Here is a 21,330-nt window from a genome sequence, read left to right as displayed (position 1 = left end):
TGACATCAGAAGTCCTCGCTATGGCAATCATTTGCATTCCTACTATCTCTCTGACCTCATCTCCCACCAAGCTGCCCTTAACCTCCTTGCTGTTCCTTACACAGGCCCAGCACACTCCTTTTTCACTTGCGGTTCCCTCTTCCTGGAAAGCACTTTTTCTAGTTCTATCTATATGGCCTACACACTCTTTTCCTTCAGGGCCTACAAAAGTGCCATCAGAGTGGCCATTCTTTACCCACCAGTCTTTGTTTTGGGGGGCTGTCCTTTGCATTGTGGGGTGTACCGCAGCATCCCTGGTCTCTACCTGCTAGATGCCACAGTACCCCAATGCCCACTTGTGACAATGAACAATGTTTCCCGACACTGACGAGTGTCCCTGGGAGGCAGAACTGGCACACTCCAAAAGAAAACCACAACACTCCTCTCTTTTCTCCTTTTCTGTGTATCTTTGCATGCACATACATACTTGTATATGCCCATGCAGTCCCAGGTTTTCCCCCTAATACATCATAGGTACCTTTGTGTATCAGAACAAGAGACTTCCCACACTCTTTTGAATAGCTGCAGAGTACTCCTGCATACATTTAAGTGCGTCTGACCGTTGCTTCACTGGTGACCATTTAGGTTTGTTCTTTCCCATTTTTTCCTAGTACAAATAATGTTGCAACACACACATTCTAGGACACAAAGTGAGTGCTCCTATAAAGGGAATGGCCGGGACAGAGAGATCTAGGTTTGTAATTTTGGACACATCCAGATTCTTGCACAGTCCTGTAAGCAAGTCCCTGCTTGCAACCTCCTTGAGAAACTCCAGATCTCATTCCTGGGCACCCCAGAGCCCCACACAGCTCAGGGCCCACACTAGAAGCCTAAGTGTCTGCCAAATGCTAGAAGGAAGAGACACCTGCCTAGTCCATGCAGGCATAGCTCTCTGATTCTTCCCATCACATTTGAGAATCTGTAAGAAGCATACCTATGCTCCATCACTTTGTTTCTGGGAACCTCTTTCCAGAACTGAGTCAATTCTGCTGGACCCGTGCCAGATGACTGTTCCATTTCTGCAGCCATTATCAGAAAACGGTCTTGGGCAGAGACTGTTAAACCTGCATTCCAAAAGAGTAACTTGTTATGTAAACAAGCCTTTACAAAAGGTTGGACATGTTGGTTTAAGGCATTATTCTAGAAAACAATGGAAAAAGGACAATATGGAACCACCCTAAAAAGGAAAATGTTTTTCTAAAAATTCAATTTCAACAGGCGTCAGTTTAAACAATTTTATGCATTAAAAACCATTCTAGTGAGACCCATTTACCCATTTCATTTTGCACACGAGAAAACGGATGCCCAAGAATGCAGCGATGTGACGTGTTGACACTCGGATTTCCGGCTTCTAGTCCAGCTCTACGGACTCACCAACCAGCCCCAGGTACCCCAGCACACCCTCTGAGGCCATCACGTGACAACTCACCCCCGTGGGGAGACACAACTATGTCAACTGAAGCTCCAGGGTCACAACTGCTGTTGCTTGGCTTGACTCTGTATTTTTCTGGAGCAGTTGTTCTCACCTATTTATGAATAGAGTAATCACGTAATCACTAACAACATAATGATAAAACTGATCTTGGGGGGGGGGGGGGTAAACGGCTTGAAAGTGATTTTTAGAAAACTAGCAGTTAATAATAAAGTCTACAAAACACCCACGGTGGTCAGGCATAGAATGTATCTTTCCCCATCAACAGGAAAACAGTATCTTTATTTTTTAAAATCTCTGCTAATCTTGGAAGTCCAACTGTCACTCAGCCTTCCTTTTCAACAAAACAATCTGTGCAGTATCCTATCTGGCAATTGCCTAAATTTAATAACACAAATTCTAAAAAACCGTATTAGGACTTGTCATAATAGCGTTGTCCAATTAAAAACACTAGAAAATCAAAGAAAATATCCTAGTGGTCCAATCTAAATTAAATAGATGATTTAAGGAAATAATTTCTACAATATGGGGCAGTGGCAGACTCGGTCATTAGGTTAGTATCCAGCATAAACTACATTCCAAACTATATCACACTTGGGGGAAAATGCACTCTTGATTTTATAGTTTTATTTTTTTTGCTATTATGAATTATTTATATGATGAAGAGTGATTTTCCTTGAGTTTTTATTTACAACAAACATTAAAGCCTGAGATTAATTTGGACATTAGCCTATTACGGCTCATTAAAGATTGAGATACAGATCCCAGGGAAAATTTTAGATAAGCTATGCCATGTGGTTAAAACTAGAAGGCAGCGTAACATGCCCAAAAATATCATAAATAAAAACACTGCACAAGTTACAAATCCTCAGTCTTTGAATTAAAATGTCTGAAATCACTTCCCATATCCAATTTCCACATATAACCTATTAGATCTTTCAGATACTTACCTTAAACGCCACGATGTTTTTAGTTACATTTGTCAACACTATTAAAGTTTTCTTCTCTCCAGATTCTGTACTTCCAAAATACAGTTCTTCTGCTGGGCTAGGTGGTGACAGAAACATAAGGCATTTGTGTTATTCAGAATAAATGATAATCTAATCATTAGCTGGAAGAAAAGCATTTAATATTATATGCTCATTTGTATAAAGAGATTTCATCAAAAAAACCCTACAAAACAATTACCTAATATAGTTTGTGTTTTCATCTTACTAATTGATTGCATGCTACTTAGAAGTCCTATGGTTGGCTTCCCCAAGATCAAAAGCTAAATAGAAAAGGACAGAAGAAAGAATAGGATGATTCTGGATTAGCCTATAATCAGCACCATCTAAAGGTGCATTTAAACTCTTTGGAAGGTTACACATAATAAAAACAGAGAAGTAGCTGGCACTTCAACTTTAATTACAAACAGAATAGAATGGGGCATAATTTTATACACCAACAGAGAAAAGTCTAACGTAAAATGAATGATCATCAGGGATGTCTTGAAGTAACAGACTAAGGTCTTACTATGTAAAGGCTTTTTCTAAGTAATATGGAATACAAAAAACAAAATTTGGGGTGGGAAATATTTGTCAAACAGTAAAAGCAGTGAGCCTCAAAATACAAATTTTACTATTGTCACTGTAGAGCATGTGAACTAAAAGACTAAAGCAACGTTTTATGTAGTTTTTATTTTTTTAATGTTTATTTTTGAGAGAGACAGAGTGTGAATGGGGGAGGGGCAGAGAGAGAGGGAGACACAGAATTGGAAGCAGGGTCCAGGCTCTGAGCTGTTAGCACAGAGCCCCAAGTGGGGCTCGAATTCACGAGCTGTGAGATCCTGACCTGAGGAGTCGGGACGCTTAACCGACTGAGCCACCCAGGTGCCCCATTGTGTAGTTAAATTTTTTTAATGTTTTATTTTTGAGAGAGGGTGCGAGCGGGGGAGGGGCAGACAGAGAGGGAGTCACAGAATCTGAAGCAGGCTCCAATCTTTCAGCACAGAACCCGATGCAGGGCTCGAACTCACGAACCGTGAGATCATGACCTGAGCCAAAGTCGGACGGTCAACCAATGGAGCCACCCAGCAGCCCCTCCAATTGTGTAGTTTCGTTACATGAGTCAAACTGTATCAGGTGCCTCCAAACACTGGGTAGAGGAGTGTTTTTGTTTTAGATAAAAAGGTGAATTGTTCAGACTGTCCTTGACCATATACGTAAGTAGATTCATTTTATATCAGGAATGTCGGCATATCAGAGATACATTTGGAGAACACATATTTTTAAGGACATGCTCTCCTAGGAGGGCTCTGCTCATCTTTGGACAAGACAGATTAGCACAGCTGCTGGCTTACTTTTAGAGCCCATCTGAAATATAACACAGAAAAGACCAGAAGGTTATGAATCTCAGAAGTAATCTCAATAACCACGAGACTGATGGGAGACAGCCGCTATTGGGGCACCTGTGCCTGGAGGAGAGAGAGGTGCTGTGACTTTCCTGGGGGCAGAGGCAGGGGATGCTGAGCCCAGACCACAGCCTTGGAAGCTGCCCTGCCCTATCCTTCCCTGGCCAGCTCTTGAAGCTGACCCTCGACATTCATGAGCCAAGATCTAGGGTGTCCACAAGCCTCCAGTGAAAAGTGTGAAACTTCTAAACCATTATAGGGAAAGAGGAGAAACAAACTCCACAGGGGGGAAATGGCAAAGAAAACCCATGACCAGCAGAATATACATGTGGGACCCCCCCCCCCAGAAATACACAGATGGTTGAGATAATCCAAATATAATAGTAATCCCAATGTATATAAACAAACCAGCCTTCTCAATTAGAATATCAGTCTTATTTAAAAGTCTGACCATACTGGTCATAAGAGTCATACCTAAAACAGTTACACAGAAAAATTTCAACTATGGGACAGAAAATGATACATCAGGTCATCACCAAAGTTGGCATGGCAGTATTAACATAAGGCCATATAAATTTATCAACTAAAAGCATCATTAGTGAGAAAGAGATCTTTACGTAATGATAATTACAAACAATCCTGAATCTCAGGCTGAGTAACCTAGAAACAAAAATAGAGATGTGCTGAAATCAGGCTTTGGTAAAAGACAAAAACAAAACAACCCCCCCCCCCCTATTTTTCTAGTCCAGCTTTAGCTTTTAGAAGGTCAAACTGATAAGTGCTTAGTTCACTGTCATCTCTGGCATCCTCAAAGTTGTCCAAGTCAAACACTATCAGTAAAATGAGAAAAATATATGTCATTCAGATTAACTGTTAATATATGAATATTCACTTTTATTACCTGATGTGAAATGAGGGCCCTTTAAACACACTTAATGGAATAACAAAAAGGTAGCTAACAATGTCTACTCTGTCTGGAAACCAAGGTGAGTCTTTGGATAACCTTTAATTAGAAAACTTGTGTACTGTTTTTCAAAATGTGGAAATAAATACATTTTCCCTCAAGATGATCAAGACAGATTATTAAAAAAAGCATAGCTAATAAAATCCTCAACTATGATTACCTGATGTGTAGTAAGGGCCCTTTAAACACACTCAATGGTTTTTTGAAAGCTTTCATTTTGGAATCAACCTTTTCATTTTCCTCTGCTTTGGAAGTATGTTCAGTAACGTTAATCTAAAGACCAAAAAAATATGAAGAGAGAAAGATAAAGAAATTTAGTTTCATACTGACAGCTGGGCAGTTCATTAGGTGAAAAAGTAAACACAGTGATTCAATCCAAATTACAATCTTTAACATAAGCTTATTACACCTAAATTACGTATTTGACATATATTAACATGACCATTAACATATACTTGGATGCCTACGACAGGTAAGTCACTACAGAAAATGTAACATGGGCTTTCCCTTAGGGTCTTTAAATCTGTTCTAAATTATAACATTTATCCCTCTATCAAGCCCCTGATGACTCATAAAAAGATAACTAAGTGCTCCTTCCAAAACTGAAATAGAGGAAGTAGATAAAAGGTTTTAAACTGACTACTTTTATCTGATAAAAAATAGTTTTGATGACACAATTCCTAAGTGCATTTTGCCAATTTTTATACCAATGCATGAAATCGGCCTTGTCATACACCATAATGACACTTCTGGTTAGCCAGTGACCTCCTTCCTCTTTCTTTCCACAGACAAAATGTTGAAGGACAGGAAGTTAAATGAATTACCCAAAATCACATAGCTAGCTAGCTGCAGAACGGCGGACAGGCCACAGCTTTTGACTCAAATTCATTCTATTGTTAAGATTACCTTTTTTAGAAGAGCTGTTTGTTCTTCGCTGGAAATTGTTTCCAAGGTTTCTTTGCCATCACTCTCTAGATCTTCTTTACTTGAAGCTTCATCTTCACTGGCAATAGGTCCATTTTCACACAATGGTGTCTGGAAATCATCATCTACTAGCGGTGGGTAGCTATACTTGAAAGGATCCTAAGAGAAAGGAATTGTATAACAGCCTGCTGAGAGGTGGGCAGACAAATAATTCTCTCAAGTTAAAAATCCACTCTCTGGGCCAACAAGCAAACCAACACAAAAAAACAGACTTAATTAGTGAATTTTTTTTTTTTAAAGGAAGCATTTCAAAACACAAGGGGAAAGGGCAATAAGTGGTGTGGGCAACTGATTAGCCATCTGTAAAAAAAACCAAGTTGGATCGTGAGCTCATTCTTTGCACCAAAAAGAATTTCAGAGGAATAAAAACTTGAAAGTATGTATTTTTTTAATGTTTATTATTTTTTTAGTAAGCTCTACACCCAACATGGGGCTCGAAACCATGACGTTGAGGTCAAGAGTCACCTACTCTTCCAATGGAGTCAGCCAGGTGCTATGGAAGTGTAATTTTAAAAAACCATATAAGCTTAAAACAACAACAACAACAACAACAACAACAACAACATAAGCTCTAGAAAAACACAAAGAAGGATTAAAAAAAAAAAAAAAACAAAAAACAGGGGCACCTGGCTCGCTCAGTCAGTAGAGCCTGTAACTCTTGATCTCAGGGTTGTGAGTTCAAGCCCCATATTGGGTATGGAGCCTACTTAAAACAAATACATTAAAAAAAAAAAAACAGGAAACAAAACACAAAACCTAAGTAGTGAAGACCTTCCTAATCATAGCACAAACACAGAACCCAGCAGGCATAAAAATGCTGATAAAAAATGAGCACACTAACATGAAACATTTCTGAATGACAGAAAACAAAACCCAACACTCAACTCCCCCTCCCGAAAAAAAACCCGCAAAGAAGTTTTTTTTAAAGCCACAACGAGAAAAATATGTATCACATGTATCAGAAACAAGACAGCTTTTGTTCATATATACAAATCAAGAAGAGTGATAACAGAATTTTAAAAAAAGGAATGATACAGAATTCATAAAGAACAGACTACCTTTTAAATCATAAAAAAATGCTTGACATCACTTACAATAATAGAAATGCAAATTCAAACCACACTAGAATATTTTTCACCTGAGATTGTCAAAGGTTACAAAAATGAGAGTTTGTGCTACTGGCAAGGGTGTGGTTCAAGCATTGCCACATGTTACTGGGAGATGAGCACAATCTCTTTAGAGGGAAACTGGAGCTCACCTTCTACTTACACTGTTGAATCCATGTACCAAGATATTTACAAGGATATTCACTGTAGCACTCCTAATAATGGCAAGATTAGAAAACAACTAACAGTCCTTCCAAAGAGAACTGATTAACTACATTATGTTAAATCCACACAATGGAATATTCTGCAATGGTTGAAAAAATCAGGTAGACCTCTATGAATCAATATGGCATAAACTAACAAGAGATGAAGTGGGGAAACCAGTGAAACAACATACGGTATGTGACTGTTACGTAAAAAAATAAAATGGACAGAATATTTCCAGGAGAGAAAACGTGGACACAATGGTGGCCTCTGGAGAGTGGCAGTGGGCAGTCACCTGGGGAGGGACACATGCTTGGCACTATACTGTTGTAGTTTTCAATCTTCAGTATTGTTTGCTTTTAAAAAAATCATGTATAAGTATTACTTTTGGGGAAAAATTACGTGAAAGAATATTAGTCCTACTATAATTCTGAGCAGTCCTAAAAAAATATACCATTAACAACAGAGAAGGGAGATAACCTTTTCTACTCCTAAAAGTAAAAATAATTTTTAGGGGGCGCCTGGGTGGCGCAGTCGGTTAAGCGTCCGACTTCAGCCAGGTCACGATCTCGCGGTCCGTGAGTTCGAGCCCCACGTCAGGCTCTGGGCTGATGGCTTGGAGCCTGGAGCCTGTTTCTGATTCTGTGTCTCCCTCTCTCTCTGCCCCTCCCCCGTTCATGCTCTGTCTCTCTCTGTCCCAAAAATAAAAAAAAATAAAAAAAAAAACGTTGAAAAAAAAAAAAGATGACTAAAATCTTTAAAAAAAAAAAAAATAAAAAAAATAATTTTTAGTAGGGGCGCCTGGGTGGCTCAGTCGGTTGAGCATTGGACTTCGGTTCAGGTCATGATCTTGTGGTTTGTGGGTTCGAGCCCCGCGTCGGGCTCTGTGCTGACAGCTCAGAGCCTGGAGCCTGCTTCGGATTCTGTGTCTCCCTCTCTCTCTGTCCCTCGCTCACTTGTGCTTTGTCTCTATCAAAAATAAATAAATGTAAAAAAAAATAATTTTTACCAGAGGCTATAAATTTTAAAGTTTATTTATTTTGAGAGAGAGAGAGAGAGAGAGACAGAGAGACAGAGAGGGAGGGAGGGAGGGAATATGAATCCCAAGCAGGCTCCTCACTGTCAGCCCAGAGCCCAACGCGGGGCTCGAACTCACGAACCCATGAGATCATGACCTGAGCCGAAATCAAGAGTCAGACGCCTAACCGACTAAGCCACCCAGTCGCCCCTAGATGCTATTAATTTTAAGATATAACAATTCTAGGGGCAGATTATTAAAAACAAATCAAATATCTAGTTTAACTAAAGGTAGTACGTGAAATGAACCATACTGTGTTTTTCTAGGTTAAAATGTAAAATATAAAGCTTCAAAATAGGAAAGCAGCAAATTTCAAATTAAAAATACTGGTTCAAGTTTTTCTAACCAAAGAAATCTAAAGGACACAGCAAAACTTTTCATCTTCCCAGTCACTTGATTCTGGTTGAATCCAGTTTGGCCAAGTAGGCAGTATCTGAAGTAGATTGTAAAAATCAAACAAATGAAGTTTTATCAATCAGGTTAACCCAAAGCATACCAAATCCATAGGTTCCATAGTTTATAAATACACAATACACAGTACGTTTCCTTATCGTGTAGTGGCAAAAATTTAACACATACCTAGTTATCCCCGGTCTCTTATTTTTAAGTACTAATACCATTTCAAAGAAAGGTGATAATATATATTATCTTTGAAATTAAAAAGACTGTTAAACAGTAAACAACTGGGAGTGAACTGAGACACATGAAAAAAAAATTCAGTAACTCACGGTTCATCTCTAGACACAGGAATACTATGTAGCCATAAATAAGAGTAAAACAGCTTTTCATATTGATGTGGAATGATCTCTAAGACATGTTGTAAAGAAAAAAGTAGGAGGCATAAGGGCGTAAAAATACACTACTTGTTTAAAAGCGATGAGAGGGAGGAAGAATTACATCTCTATTTGCTTGTGTGTGTTACATATATACTGTATTGCTTATGTAGGCAATACGGGTTCCTGGAAATAAATATAAGAGATGGAACTGGGGAGAAGAGAGTGATTGGGATAGCAGTAGAAAGACTTTTTACTGAATACCTGTGTCTGAATATTCGTATTGAATACTGAATACTTTTCAGTCTAGAACCATGTAAATATATAACCTACTCAAAATTAAAATTTAACAACTCAAAAACTTACATAAACATGTCTATCATGGTGCTATTCTGGAGTATCTATGATCTTTCTTTGCACGTTAAGATACTGCTGCTTCTTGTCCCTTAAGGCAAGAACACGGCTTCATGTGCCCCGATCCAGTCTTATTTTAGAAACATACTTCAAGCACTATACTTACAGTTCCACCCATGTGGGGAGGCAGGTATTCTACACTGACATAGTCTTGGACTTCATTTTTACTTGCAAACTTCAACAAACTCACTGCTTCTGGTCCAAGCCAGGATTTCACAATTTTGAAAGCAGCTGAGGAAAAAACAGTCACTTCATTAAATCTATTGTCTTTCTCAATTAATTTACTGTATGTGCTAATGCAAGTCTTCTGATATCAGTTTGGGCTAAACTCTGTCAACAGGTATCTTTGTGGGTTCCAAATGTTCCAGGAAGAGTCAGGAAGACTGAATCACCTTGATGTGCACCAAGAAACTTAACAGAGTTTTGGCCTCTCTACAAATCTCTCAATGATCCCAACCGCTAAGACTCCCAGACACGGAATCAAATAGTACTGTGATTTGAGGGATAACTATGCAAGAGTATGGGAAGAGTCATTTTTCCTTACACTTCTGATAAACGCCCAACCTGAAAGACCTCCTCAAATGGGAAGTCAAGAAGAGAAAGCAGTGGCTCTCCTTATTTATGGGTTTGAGCTACACTCAGACTTCCATCCCAACCCTAAACATCTCTGCCTTTCTCCCAAGCCCTGCAGCTTATTTAATTGTGACGAACTCATGGAATCTGCAGGAATAAACCGTTATCAAACACAACTGTTTAGTAATTACAATCTTGTTCTTTCATGCCATTCTAATTTAGATTTAGTTTTTTTTTAAACCTTGTTTCCATTCTGACATTCTAAACACATTTTAAACAAATTAAAAGAGGAGTCCTGCATTAAGTTTGCAAAAGCATCAATGAAAAAACATCAGGAAATCAAACAGTATGATAAAAATTAAATCCTGGTTCAGGAAACTGCATTTTTAGTTTGGCTAATTATGCTTAAATTTTATGTAATATTTACATTTTCCTTAATTTCGATTTAAAAAGTCTGTGAGATGACGTGTTTGAAGCTAGGTTACTTGAATTAACTAAAATGCTAAATCTGATTTTTTTATAATAGCTTTATTGAGATAATAATTCGCATACCATAAAATTCACCCCTTTCAAGTATGCACATCGATGTTTTTTGGTGTATTTAGATAGTTTTATAACCATCCACACTACCTAATTTTATTTATTTTAGACAGAGAGAGAGAGAGAGAGCACATGCACATGAATGGGAGAGAGGAACAGAGGGGGAGACAGAGAGAGAGAGTCTTAAGCAGGCTCTGCACTCAGCGCAGAGCCTGCCGTGGGGCTGGATCCCATGATCCTGGGATCATGACCTGACCCGAAAGAGAGTAAGATGCTCAAACGACTGAGCCAGCCAGGCACACACCCCCCACTATCTAATTTTAGAATGTGTTTGTAACACCAAAAAGAAACCCCTATCTATAAACAATCTCTCTTTACCCTCCCTCTCCCATTCCTGGGCAACCACTGATCTAGTTTCTGGATTGGCCTGTTGTGGATATTGCACATAAATGGAATCATACAACACGTGGTTTTTCTAACTGGCTTTGTTCACGCAGCATGTGTTCAAGGTTCCTCTGTGATGTAGCATGTATCAGTATGTAATTCCTTTTTATGGCCGAATAATTTTCCGTTTTATGGATCTACAACATTTGTTTATCCATTCATCAACAGATAAACATTTGAGTACTTTCCACTTGACTATCATGAAGAATAGTGCTATGAAGACCTGTGTGCAAGCTTTTGTGTAGACACGTGCTTTCAATTCTTTTGGGAACGTACCTAGGGATGGAACTGCTGAATTATATGGTACTTCTATGTTTAACTTTTTGAGGAGCCGCCAAACTGCTTTCCAGAGTGGCCCCATCATTTTACATTCTCACCAGTAATGTATGAGGGTTCCAATGTCTCCACATCCTCAACACGTCTTTTCGATCACAGCCATCCGAGCTGGTGTGAATTAGTATCTCATTTGGTTTTGACTTGTAGTTCTCTCATGACTAATGATGTTGAGCATCTTTTTATGTGTTTATTGCCCATTTGCCTATCTTTGGAGAAATGTCTATTTAAATCTTTTGCCCTTTTTAATTGGGCCATTTGTCTTTTTATTGTGGTGTTGTAAAAGCTATTTATATATTCTAGACATAAGTCCCTTATCAGATGCACGATTTGTAAATATTTTCTTCCATTCTGAGAGCTGTCTTTTCACGTTCTGGCTGGTGTCGTTTGAAGCACAAAATTTGAAATTTTAATGAAGTCCAATGTATCTATTCTTTTCTTTTGTTGCTTGTGCTTTTTTTGGTGTCATATCTAAGCAACCACTGCCTAATGCAAGGCCACAAAGATGTATTCCTATGGTTCCAAGGTTTACAGTTCTAATTCTTATATTTAGGTCTCTGATCATCCATTTTGAACTAATTTTTGTATGTGAAGGGAGGTAGAGGTCCAACTTCATTCTTCTGAATGTGGATAGTCAGTTGTCCCAGTATCATTTATTACAAAGACTATTCTTTCTTGAGAGAGATCTTGGGAGACAGTGGCAGACTAGGAGCACCGTAGGCTCGCCTCGTCCCACAGACACAACTAGATAACTACCAAATCATCCTAAATGCCCCATCAATCGATCTGAAGACTGGCAGAACAAACTGCAACTAAAGGTAGAGAAGAAGCCACATCGAAGAAGGTAGAATGTAAGGAGACCTGGCTTGGGAGAGACATGGATCACGGCTGCTTCAGTGGGAAGAGAACCTCAGTCACGGAGAAGGGCAGGTTAGAGAGAGAGAGAGTGCGTGTGCGCGACAGAGAGGCAGACAGACCAGCACACAGGGGAGCACATGGGGAAAACAAACATGTACAGCAAATGGCTTGGAAAGTGAGAGGGCCTGAATTTTGTGAGTTCTCACAACCAGTGGGGCTCAAAGCCTGGAGTTTTAAAGGTCAGCATGCTTGGCTCTGGGAGAGCTCAGAGGACACTGGGGCTCTTCGTGGAGAGAAGGCAGGGCAAACAGGCTGTGGACATACAGCGAGGAAAAAGTGATCTGAAGAGCGCCTGGGGCACAGAGTGCAAAGGTTATTCGCTCATCTCGGAGCAGGTTTCCGAGGGGCAGCATTCATGAAGAGATCCCTTCTGGAACAAAGAAACTGCCAAGTATCATTTCATTGCCCCGCCCCAGCGGAAGCCCAGGGCCACCTGTAGGAAGCAGTGCAGTGCTGACACTTGCTACTTAATTTGCTTACACCAACCTCCTCCACATCGCTGCACTCTAGAAGAACCATCCTTCCCGGTCACGCTTGCCTAAGTCCCGGGTCAGCAGGACCCTTTCCCTAGAGGACCGGCCCAAAGCCCTGCCAACATGGTGTCTCCTGACCCAGGAGTTTTGTGAGGCCTCGGATCTGGTAGTGGCAGCAACAGGTCTCATTTCACAAGCAGACCAGAGCATACCTAGTTTAAATGTGCCACATTCAGGCCAGACACCAAAAACTGCCCACAGCAGGCAAAGAGAGTCTCTGCAAATGACTGGCCCGAGGATAAAGCAGCCAGGACACAACAGCAGAGCACACAGAGCACACACTGGAGACAGTCCCAGGAGCACCGGGCCCGGGACACTTAGACAGCAGGGCACCACGGGGCCTCTTCTTCATAAAGCCATCACCCTCAAGGACAGGAGACAGAGCTGCCTTTCCTAACACACAGAAACAGGCACCGAGACTTGGCCAAAATAAGAAGACAGAGAACAGGACAAGGCCACGGCTATGGCCAGAGATCTAAGTGAAACAGATATAAGTAACGTGCCTGATGGAGAATTTAAAGCACTGATCGCAAGGATACTCACTGGACTTGAGAAAAGAGTGGAAGGCATCAGTGAGACCATTAACACAGAGATAAGGAATAACAAAGCAGAGATAAAGGGCTCAATAAATGAAGTGAGAAACACACTTGATGGAAATGAACAGCAGCAGGCTGGAGGAAGCAGAGGAACCAATTCGTGACCTAGAAGATGGAGTAATGGAAAATAATCAAGAAGAACAAAAGAGAAAAAAAAAAGAACTACACAAAATGAGAATAGACTTAGGGAACTCAGTGACTCCATCAAACATAATAATACTTATATTATAGGAATCCCGGAAGAAAAAAGAGGAAAGGGGGTAGAGAATTTATGTGAAGAAATAATAGCTGAAAACTTCCCTAATCTGGGGAGGGAAACAGATACCCAGATCCAGGTGGCACAGAGAACCCCCCCCAAAAAAAAAATTAACAAAAGCAGACCCACACCAAGACATATTGTAATTAAAATGGCAAAATATGCTGATAAAGAAAGAATATTAAAAGCAGCAAGACAAAAGAATATAGTTACATACAAAGAAAACCCCATAAAGGTATCAGTGGCTTTTTTGGCAGAAACTTTCTAAGCCAGAAACGGGTGATATGATACATTCAAAGTGCTGAATGAGAAAAACCTGCAGCCAAGAATAATCTATCCAGCAAGGTTATCATTCAGAATAGAAGGAGAAATAAAGAGTTTCCCACACAAACAAAATCTAAAGGAGTTCATGACCACTAACCGAGCGAGCCCTGCAAGAAATATTAAGGGGACTCCAAGTGGAAAGGAGAGATCGAAAGTGACAGTATAAAGGTAGGAAACACGAAAGCAGTAAAAATGAGTATTTCTGTAGGAAATCAGTCAATGAGCTCATAAAATAAAAGGATGTAAAATATGGCAACATATACCCAAAAGAGGGGGAGTAGAGGAGGAAAGAATGGGTTCAAACCTAAATGACCATCAACTGAATAAAGGCTACTATATGCAGAAGAGGTTATATATAAACATAATGGGAACTACAAATCAAAAACCACTAATAAATATGGAAACAATAAAGAGAAAGAAATCCATATGTACCACTAAAGAAAACCAGCAAATCATGAAAGAAAGACAAGAAAGGATCAGAGAAAATCTGCAAGAACAACCACGAAACAAGTAATAAAACGGCAATAAATACATGACTATGAATAATTTCATTGAATGTAAATGGACTAAATGCTCCAATCAAAAGACACAGGGTGACAATGAATAAACAAGACCCATCTATACGCTGCCTACAAGAGACTCATTTTAGACCTAAAGACCCCTGCAGATTCAAAGTGAGGGGATGGAGAAACACATTTGTCATGCAAGTGGATGTCAAAAGAAATCTGGAGTAGCAATACTTATATTGGACAAACTAGACTTTAAAACAAAGACTGTAACAAGAGATGAAGAAGGGCATTATACAATCATAAAGAGGATAACCCAAGAAGAAGAAATAACAATTGTAAATATTTATGCACCCAGCATGAAGCTCCCAAGTACATAAAACAGTTAATAAGAAACATAATGGAACTAACATAATAATATAATAGTAGAGGATTTTAACATCCCACTTATATTAATGGGCAAATCATGTAAACAGAAAATGAACACAGAAACAATGGCTTTGAGTAATACACTGGACCAAATGGATTTAACAGACATATTCAGAACATTCCATACTACAACAGCAGAATACACATTCTTTTCGAGTGCATATGTAAAATTCTTCAGAAGAGATCACATATTAGGCCAGAAAACAAGACTCAACAAATTCAAGAAGATTGAAGTCCTATCATGCATCTTTTCTGACCACAGTGCTATGAAATCCTAAGTCAACCATAAGAAAAAAATTTGGAAAGACCACAAATACATTCAGGTTAAATAACATGTTACTCAACAATGAATGGGTCAACCAGAAAATCAAAGAAATACAAAAGTACATGGAAACAAATGAAAATGAAAACACAAGGATTCAAAACCTTTGGGACACAGCAAAAATGGTTCTAAGAGGGAAGTTTATAGCAATACAAGTCTACCTCAAGGCAAGAAAATTTACAAATAAAAAACCTGACCTTACACCTAAAGGAGCTGGAAAAATAACAAAGAGAACCTAAAACCAATAGAAGGAAAGAAAGAACAAAGATCAGAGCAGAAACAAATGATATAGAAATGAAAACGAACCTAAAAAACAAAACCAAAAAAATAATATAACAGATCAATGAAACCAGAAGCTGGTTCTTTGAAGAATCCAGTGAAACTGATAAACCTCTAGCCAGACTTAACAAGAAAAAAAGAGAAAGCATCCAAATACATAAAAATCACAAACAAAAGAGGATAAATAATAAACACCAAAAAAATACAAACAATTATAAGAGAACATTATGAAAAACTATATGCCAGCAAATTGGATGACCTAGAAGAACATTCCTAGAAACATATAACCTACCAAAACTGAAACAGGAATAGAAAATTTGAATAGACAGATTATCACCAAAGAAATTGAATCAGTAATCAAAAACTTCCCAGTAAACAAAAGTTCAGGACCAGATGGCTTCACTGGTGAATTCTACCAAACATTTAAAGAAGAGTTAATAATTATTCTTAAACTACTCCAAAAAAACATAAGAAGGAAAATTTCCAAATTAACCCAATGAGGCCAGTATTACCCTGATACCAAAACCAGATAAAGATACCACTAAAAAAGAGCTACAGGCCAATATCACTGATGAACACAGATGCAAAAATCCTCAATAAAAAACTAGCAAACCAAATTCAACAATACATTTAAAAAAAATCATTCACCACAATCAAGTGGGATTCATTCCTGGGTTGCAAGGATGGCTCTATATTCACAAATCAATCAACATGATACATCATATCAATAAAAGAGCCATATGATCATTTCAAGAGGATAGAAAAAGCATTTGACAAGGTACAACATCCATTCATTGCTAAAAATCCTCAACAAAGTTAGTTTAGAGGGAACGAACATACCTTAACATAACGAAGACCATATATAAAAACCCACAGCTACCATCATACTCAACGGTGAAAAACTCAGAGCCTTTCCCTTAAGGTTAGGAGCAAGATAAGGATGTCCACTCTAGCCACTTTTATTCAACATAGTACTGGAAGTCCTAACCACAGCAATCAGACCACAAAAAGAAATAAAGGGCATCCAAACTGGCAAGGGAGAAGTAAAACCCTCACTATTTGCATATGACATGATACTATATATAGAAAACCTAAAAGACTCCACGAAAAAACTGCTAGAATTGATAAACGAATTCATTAAAGTCACAGGATACAAAACCAATGTAGAGAATTCTGTTGCATTTCTATACACCAATAAAGAAGCAGCAGAAAGAGAAATTAAGAAAACAATCCCATTTACAACTGCATCGAAGATATTAAGATACTTAGGAATAAACTTAACCAAAGAGGTCAAAGACCTGTATTCTGAAAACTATAAAACACTGATTAAAGAAATTAAAGATGACACAAAGAAATGGAAAGAAATTCCATGTTCATGGATTAAAAGAATATTGTTAAAATATCTATACTACCCAAAGCAATCTACACATTTAACCCAATCCCTACCAAAGTACCAACAGCATTTTTCACAGTAGAACAAATAATATTAAATTTGTATGGAACAACAAAAGACCCTGAAAAGCCAAAGCAATCTTGAGAAAGAAAAGCAAAGGTGGAGGCATCACAATTGTGGACTTCAAGTTATATTACAAAGACGTAGTGATCAAAACAGTATGGTACTGGCACAAATACACACACACACGTTGATCAATAGAACAGAACACAAAATCCAGAAACAAACCCACAATTATATCGTCAATTAATCTTCAACAAAGCAGGAAAGAATATCCAATGGGAAAAAGATGGTTTATTGAAGAAATGTTGGGAAAACTGGACAGCTACATGCAGAAGAATGAAACAGGACCACCTTCTTATACCATACACAAAAATAAATTTAAAATGGATTGAAGACCTAAATGTGAGGCCCTGAAACCATAAAAATCCTAGAATAGAATACAGGCAGTAACTTCTGTGACCTCAGCTGTAGCAACTTTTTTCTAGACAGGTCCCCTAAGGCAAGGGAAATAAAAGCAAAACTAAACAATTGGGACCACACCAAAATAAAAAGCTCTGTACAGCAAAGGAAACAATCAACAAAACTAAGAGGCAAATAATCTGCTGAATGGGGAGAAGATATTTGCAAATGACCTATCTAATAACGGGTTCGTATCCAACATATATAAAGAACTTCTAAAACTCAACACCCAAAAAACAAATAATCCAATTAAAAATGGGCAGAAGACATGAATAGCCATTTCTCCAAGGAAGACATCCAGATGGCCAACAGGCACATGAAAAGATGCTCAACATCACTCATCATCAGGGAGATGCAAATCAAAACGATAATGAGATACCACCTTATACCTGTCAGAATGGCTAAAATAAAAAACACAAGAAAGAGCAAGTGTTGGTGAGGATGTGGAGAAAAAGGAACCCTTATGCGATGGTGGGAATGCAAACTGGTGCAGCCACTGTAAAAAAACAGTATGGAGGTTCCTCATAAAGTTATAAATGGAACTACCCCGGGGCGCCTTGGTGGCTCAGTCGGTTAAGCGTGTGACTTCGGCTCAGGTCATGATCTCATGTTTCATGGGCTTGAGCCCTGCGACGGGCTCTGTGCTGACAGCTCAGAGCCTGGAGCTTTCTTTGGATTCTGTGTCTCCCTCTCTCTGCCCCTCCCCTGCTCCTGCTCTCTCTCTCTCTCAAAAATAAATACACATGAAAAAAAAAGAAAAAAATGGAACTACCTATGATCCAGAAATCACACCACTATTTACCCAAAGAATACAAAAACGCTAACTCAAAGGGATATATGCACCCTGATGTTTATAACAGTATTATATAATCACATTAGAGTTGGTAAAGAATGTTTTTCAATGCTTTAACAATTTTTTTTTTTCACCACAAAATGTATCATGACTGTCTTATTAAGTGACTATAGCAATTTGGAGTGCATTTCAGATTCATCCCACCTTCTTCCTCAATGCCCGAAACCCATGAGAAAACCTAGCCAAGGCCTATGTTCGGTGACATACCCCATCCGTGTGTGACAAACTGAGGCTCCTGGCTCTCGTTTCACCTGAATGGTTGAACATCTTGATGCTGTTTTTAGAGAAGACTAATGTATATCCCCAGAGCCTGGGGCAAGAATGTTAACTGAGTTTGCTTAGGAATCGTCTTTGAATGTTCCAGCTCCGGCCTCTTAAAGAGCATACAACAAGCACAACGTAAATTTTTTTTAAACAACCACAGAAATATGGCTACATTGGGAAAAAGGAAATCAGACATTTTGTTTTAGCGAAGTATAAATAATATACTCACCATTCATTATCCAAGGCATATCAAAGATCACCATTTTTGCTTAAAGACAAAAAAAAAAAATTCAATGAATGTGATTTAGTATCACTATAGTATCATCACTTATACCTGGCCTAGAAAAAGCTGGTGATCTAAATGTAACTAAACACTGAGCTGGTTGACTCAGTTCTGATTCGGTGACGTGTGAGTGGTGCTCAAACCAAATTAACTTCTCACTGATGAGGGGCCCGCTCAGGGTGGCTTTTGGGAAATCAACAATGTGCTATCATTGTCCTTTGGCAAACAGTCTGTTCTTTTGTTCATTTGTGGCTTTTGCTGTTTGCAGAAAGGTACAAAATAAATAAGTGGGTAAGCGGAGTCTTTGGATGTGGTATGTCATATTACTGCTGATGTACAGTGAACTTTAGGAATGACCTCAATGTAATTTATTGGTTCTGATAATTTTTTTTTTTAATGTTTATTTATTTTTGAGACAGAGAGAGACAGAGCATGAACGGGGGAGGGGCAAAGAGAGAGGGAGACACAGAATCGGAAGCAGGCTCCAGGCTCCGAGCCATCAGCCCAGAGCCCGACGCGGGGCTCGAACCCATGGACCGCGAGATCGTGACCTGAGCTGAAGTCAGACGCTTAACCGACTGAGCCACCCAGGCGCCCCAAGTTCTGATAATTTTCTAGGGATTACATTGTAAAACCACTTACACGTTTTCCCCTCACCCCAATTTTAATGCATCATTATGTTTTAAGAAAGGCAAATTACTTATACTTTTCTTCATATTATGAACCCCAGGAAGCCAATAATTCCCAAAGTATACAGAAGTATTATTTGCATATTTAGGAGACCTAAACAGCCCTATTAACAATTACAAGAACCAGAAATCACAAAGGGAATTCTTGATACCTAATTCATTCTATTCCAAATGAATCAAAATGTAATTTCATTCTTCTCTGAGCAGAGAAGCTCCTAGAATGGTTATATTAATGTAGGACAAGTAAAGTACATGTAAGAAACAAGGTATCTTCAAAGAGGTACCCTGGAGCTTAATAACCTCAGTCTTCATCTGTGATATGCCTAAAAAGATCTGGACTTAAGATTTTAAGAAATAATGGTTGTATTTCATGACAGATTTTGAAGCATAACCAATTTAAGATTCTATAAAATTTAATGTCTGCAAAATTACATTATGTAGGTAAAATATATGCATTACCTCTAGTTAATTGGAATGAAGTGTTTCAATTCATCTTTATATAGGCCCATGAATTCATTAATAGTTTTCTCAAAAGAATCTTAGATGTGTTTTGTAAGGTAATAATGGTATTTATACTATTGATAAATGGCTCTTCACAAACTTAGATATTTCAATAAACAAGTGGATATTTTATTTTCATGTTTTACATAAGAGGAACAAACTAACCACATGGGGTAGTGACGCCCTATTGACCACTGATTGGCACTGCTCAGTAAAATGAATCGGGGTACGTGGTGGATCCAGGAAGAATTCAGAAGGAATAGCAGATCCTCCAGGTTTCCCAGACCAAATAGTCTCTTTACCTAAAAAGGTTCATGAGGACCCTCTCTGAAGACATGAGAGCATAGGGGTAGGAGTGGCAGTGATCCTCGAAATCCATCATGCTTTTTGTCTGCTCCTTACTTCACATTAATAATATGAAGGCACATCAAAGTAAGATGATTTAGGGGTTTTATGCTTTTGTATCACCTAAGTCATGAGTTCCCAAAGGCCCTAATTATGGTATCTTCCAGGGGTGTGCCCAGGCAGACCTGTGAGTTTCCATTTTCTGATATCCTTGTTGTCTCTCTCCTGCGTTTTTTACTTTGAGCCCACTGGAATTCAAATATATGACTGTTGGGGCGCCTGGGTGGCTCAGTCAGAAGCATCAGACTCTTGGTTTCGGCTCAGGTCATGACCTCATGGTTGGTGAGTTTCAGCCCTACGTCTGGCTCTGTGCTGACAGCGAGGAGCCTGCTTGGGATTCTCACTCTCCTTCTCTATCTCTCCCCCTTCCCTGCTCTCACACGCACACGTGCCCTCTCTCTCAAAATAAATAAGTAAACATTTAAAAAATACATAGATATGACTATTTATGTGGGATAGTGTCTTCATTTCTCCAGAGGCAAACCACCATATAAATCCAAGAAATCAATGAATCAAAATGGGTACCTAAGATTTACGTGTTCTTCATTCAGGTAATTAATGCAAGAATCACAAAAACAAATTCTAAATTCAAATGTAGTCTACTGTTTTCTTAATGATAGTTTTTAAACAGCAATTAGTAATACAGTGTACTTTATGCATGAGTACTGCTTATCACACATATACTTTATCAGTATTGTTTATCTGTTTCTTGCATGTAAGAAGTTCCATATAATAAATATCATTTTAAATGAGTTTTTCACTGAAAGATGAATAAAAATGGGAAATCTTGGAAATAAAGGTATGTTTTATGTCCCCATGTATGTGTGTGTTACAGGATGCCGTATATACAGTTTCGAATTTAAATTCTTAAAACTGTAAAGGACAATGATTATGAAAAATTTCCTTTATGTCTACTAGGATACGCACTTAAACTTCTATGCACACATTTAAGTTCTTCGTCAGAATATAAAACTTCAGGTA

The 21,330-nt window shown here is 38.6% G+C and overlaps 1 protein-coding gene across 2 annotated transcripts in view; it reads right to left on the bottom strand.

Annotated features, from left to right (window-relative positions):
- The window catches only part of MOSPD2 (motile sperm domain containing 2), a 54,423-nt gene that overhangs the window by 9,957 nt on the left and 23,136 nt on the right, over positions 1–21,330 (bottom strand). For both annotated transcript variants that reach the window (XM_058714183.1, XM_058714182.1), the window contains exons 7-13: positions 18,701–18,739; positions 9,493–9,617; positions 5,734–5,910; positions 4,988–5,100; positions 2,422–2,518; positions 1,469–1,565; positions 974–1,103 (exon numbers count right to left, since the gene is read on the bottom strand). In XM_058714183.1, coding sequence (XP_058570166.1) covers positions 974–1,103; positions 1,469–1,565; positions 2,422–2,518; positions 4,988–5,100; positions 5,734–5,910; positions 9,493–9,617; positions 18,701–18,739 — 778 coding nt within the window. The remainder of the gene's footprint in view (positions 1–973; positions 1,104–1,468; positions 1,566–2,421; positions 2,519–4,987; positions 5,101–5,733; positions 5,911–9,492; positions 9,618–18,700; positions 18,740–21,330) is intronic.

The sequence above is a fragment of the Neofelis nebulosa genome, chromosome X, assembly GCF_028018385.1.
Source record: "Neofelis nebulosa isolate mNeoNeb1 chromosome X, mNeoNeb1.pri, whole genome shotgun sequence".
Classification (NCBI taxonomy): domain Eukaryota; kingdom Metazoa; phylum Chordata; class Mammalia; order Carnivora; family Felidae; genus Neofelis; species Neofelis nebulosa.
Note: the sequence above shows the minus strand (reverse complement) of the source record. Positions and strands in the feature narration are given on the sequence as shown.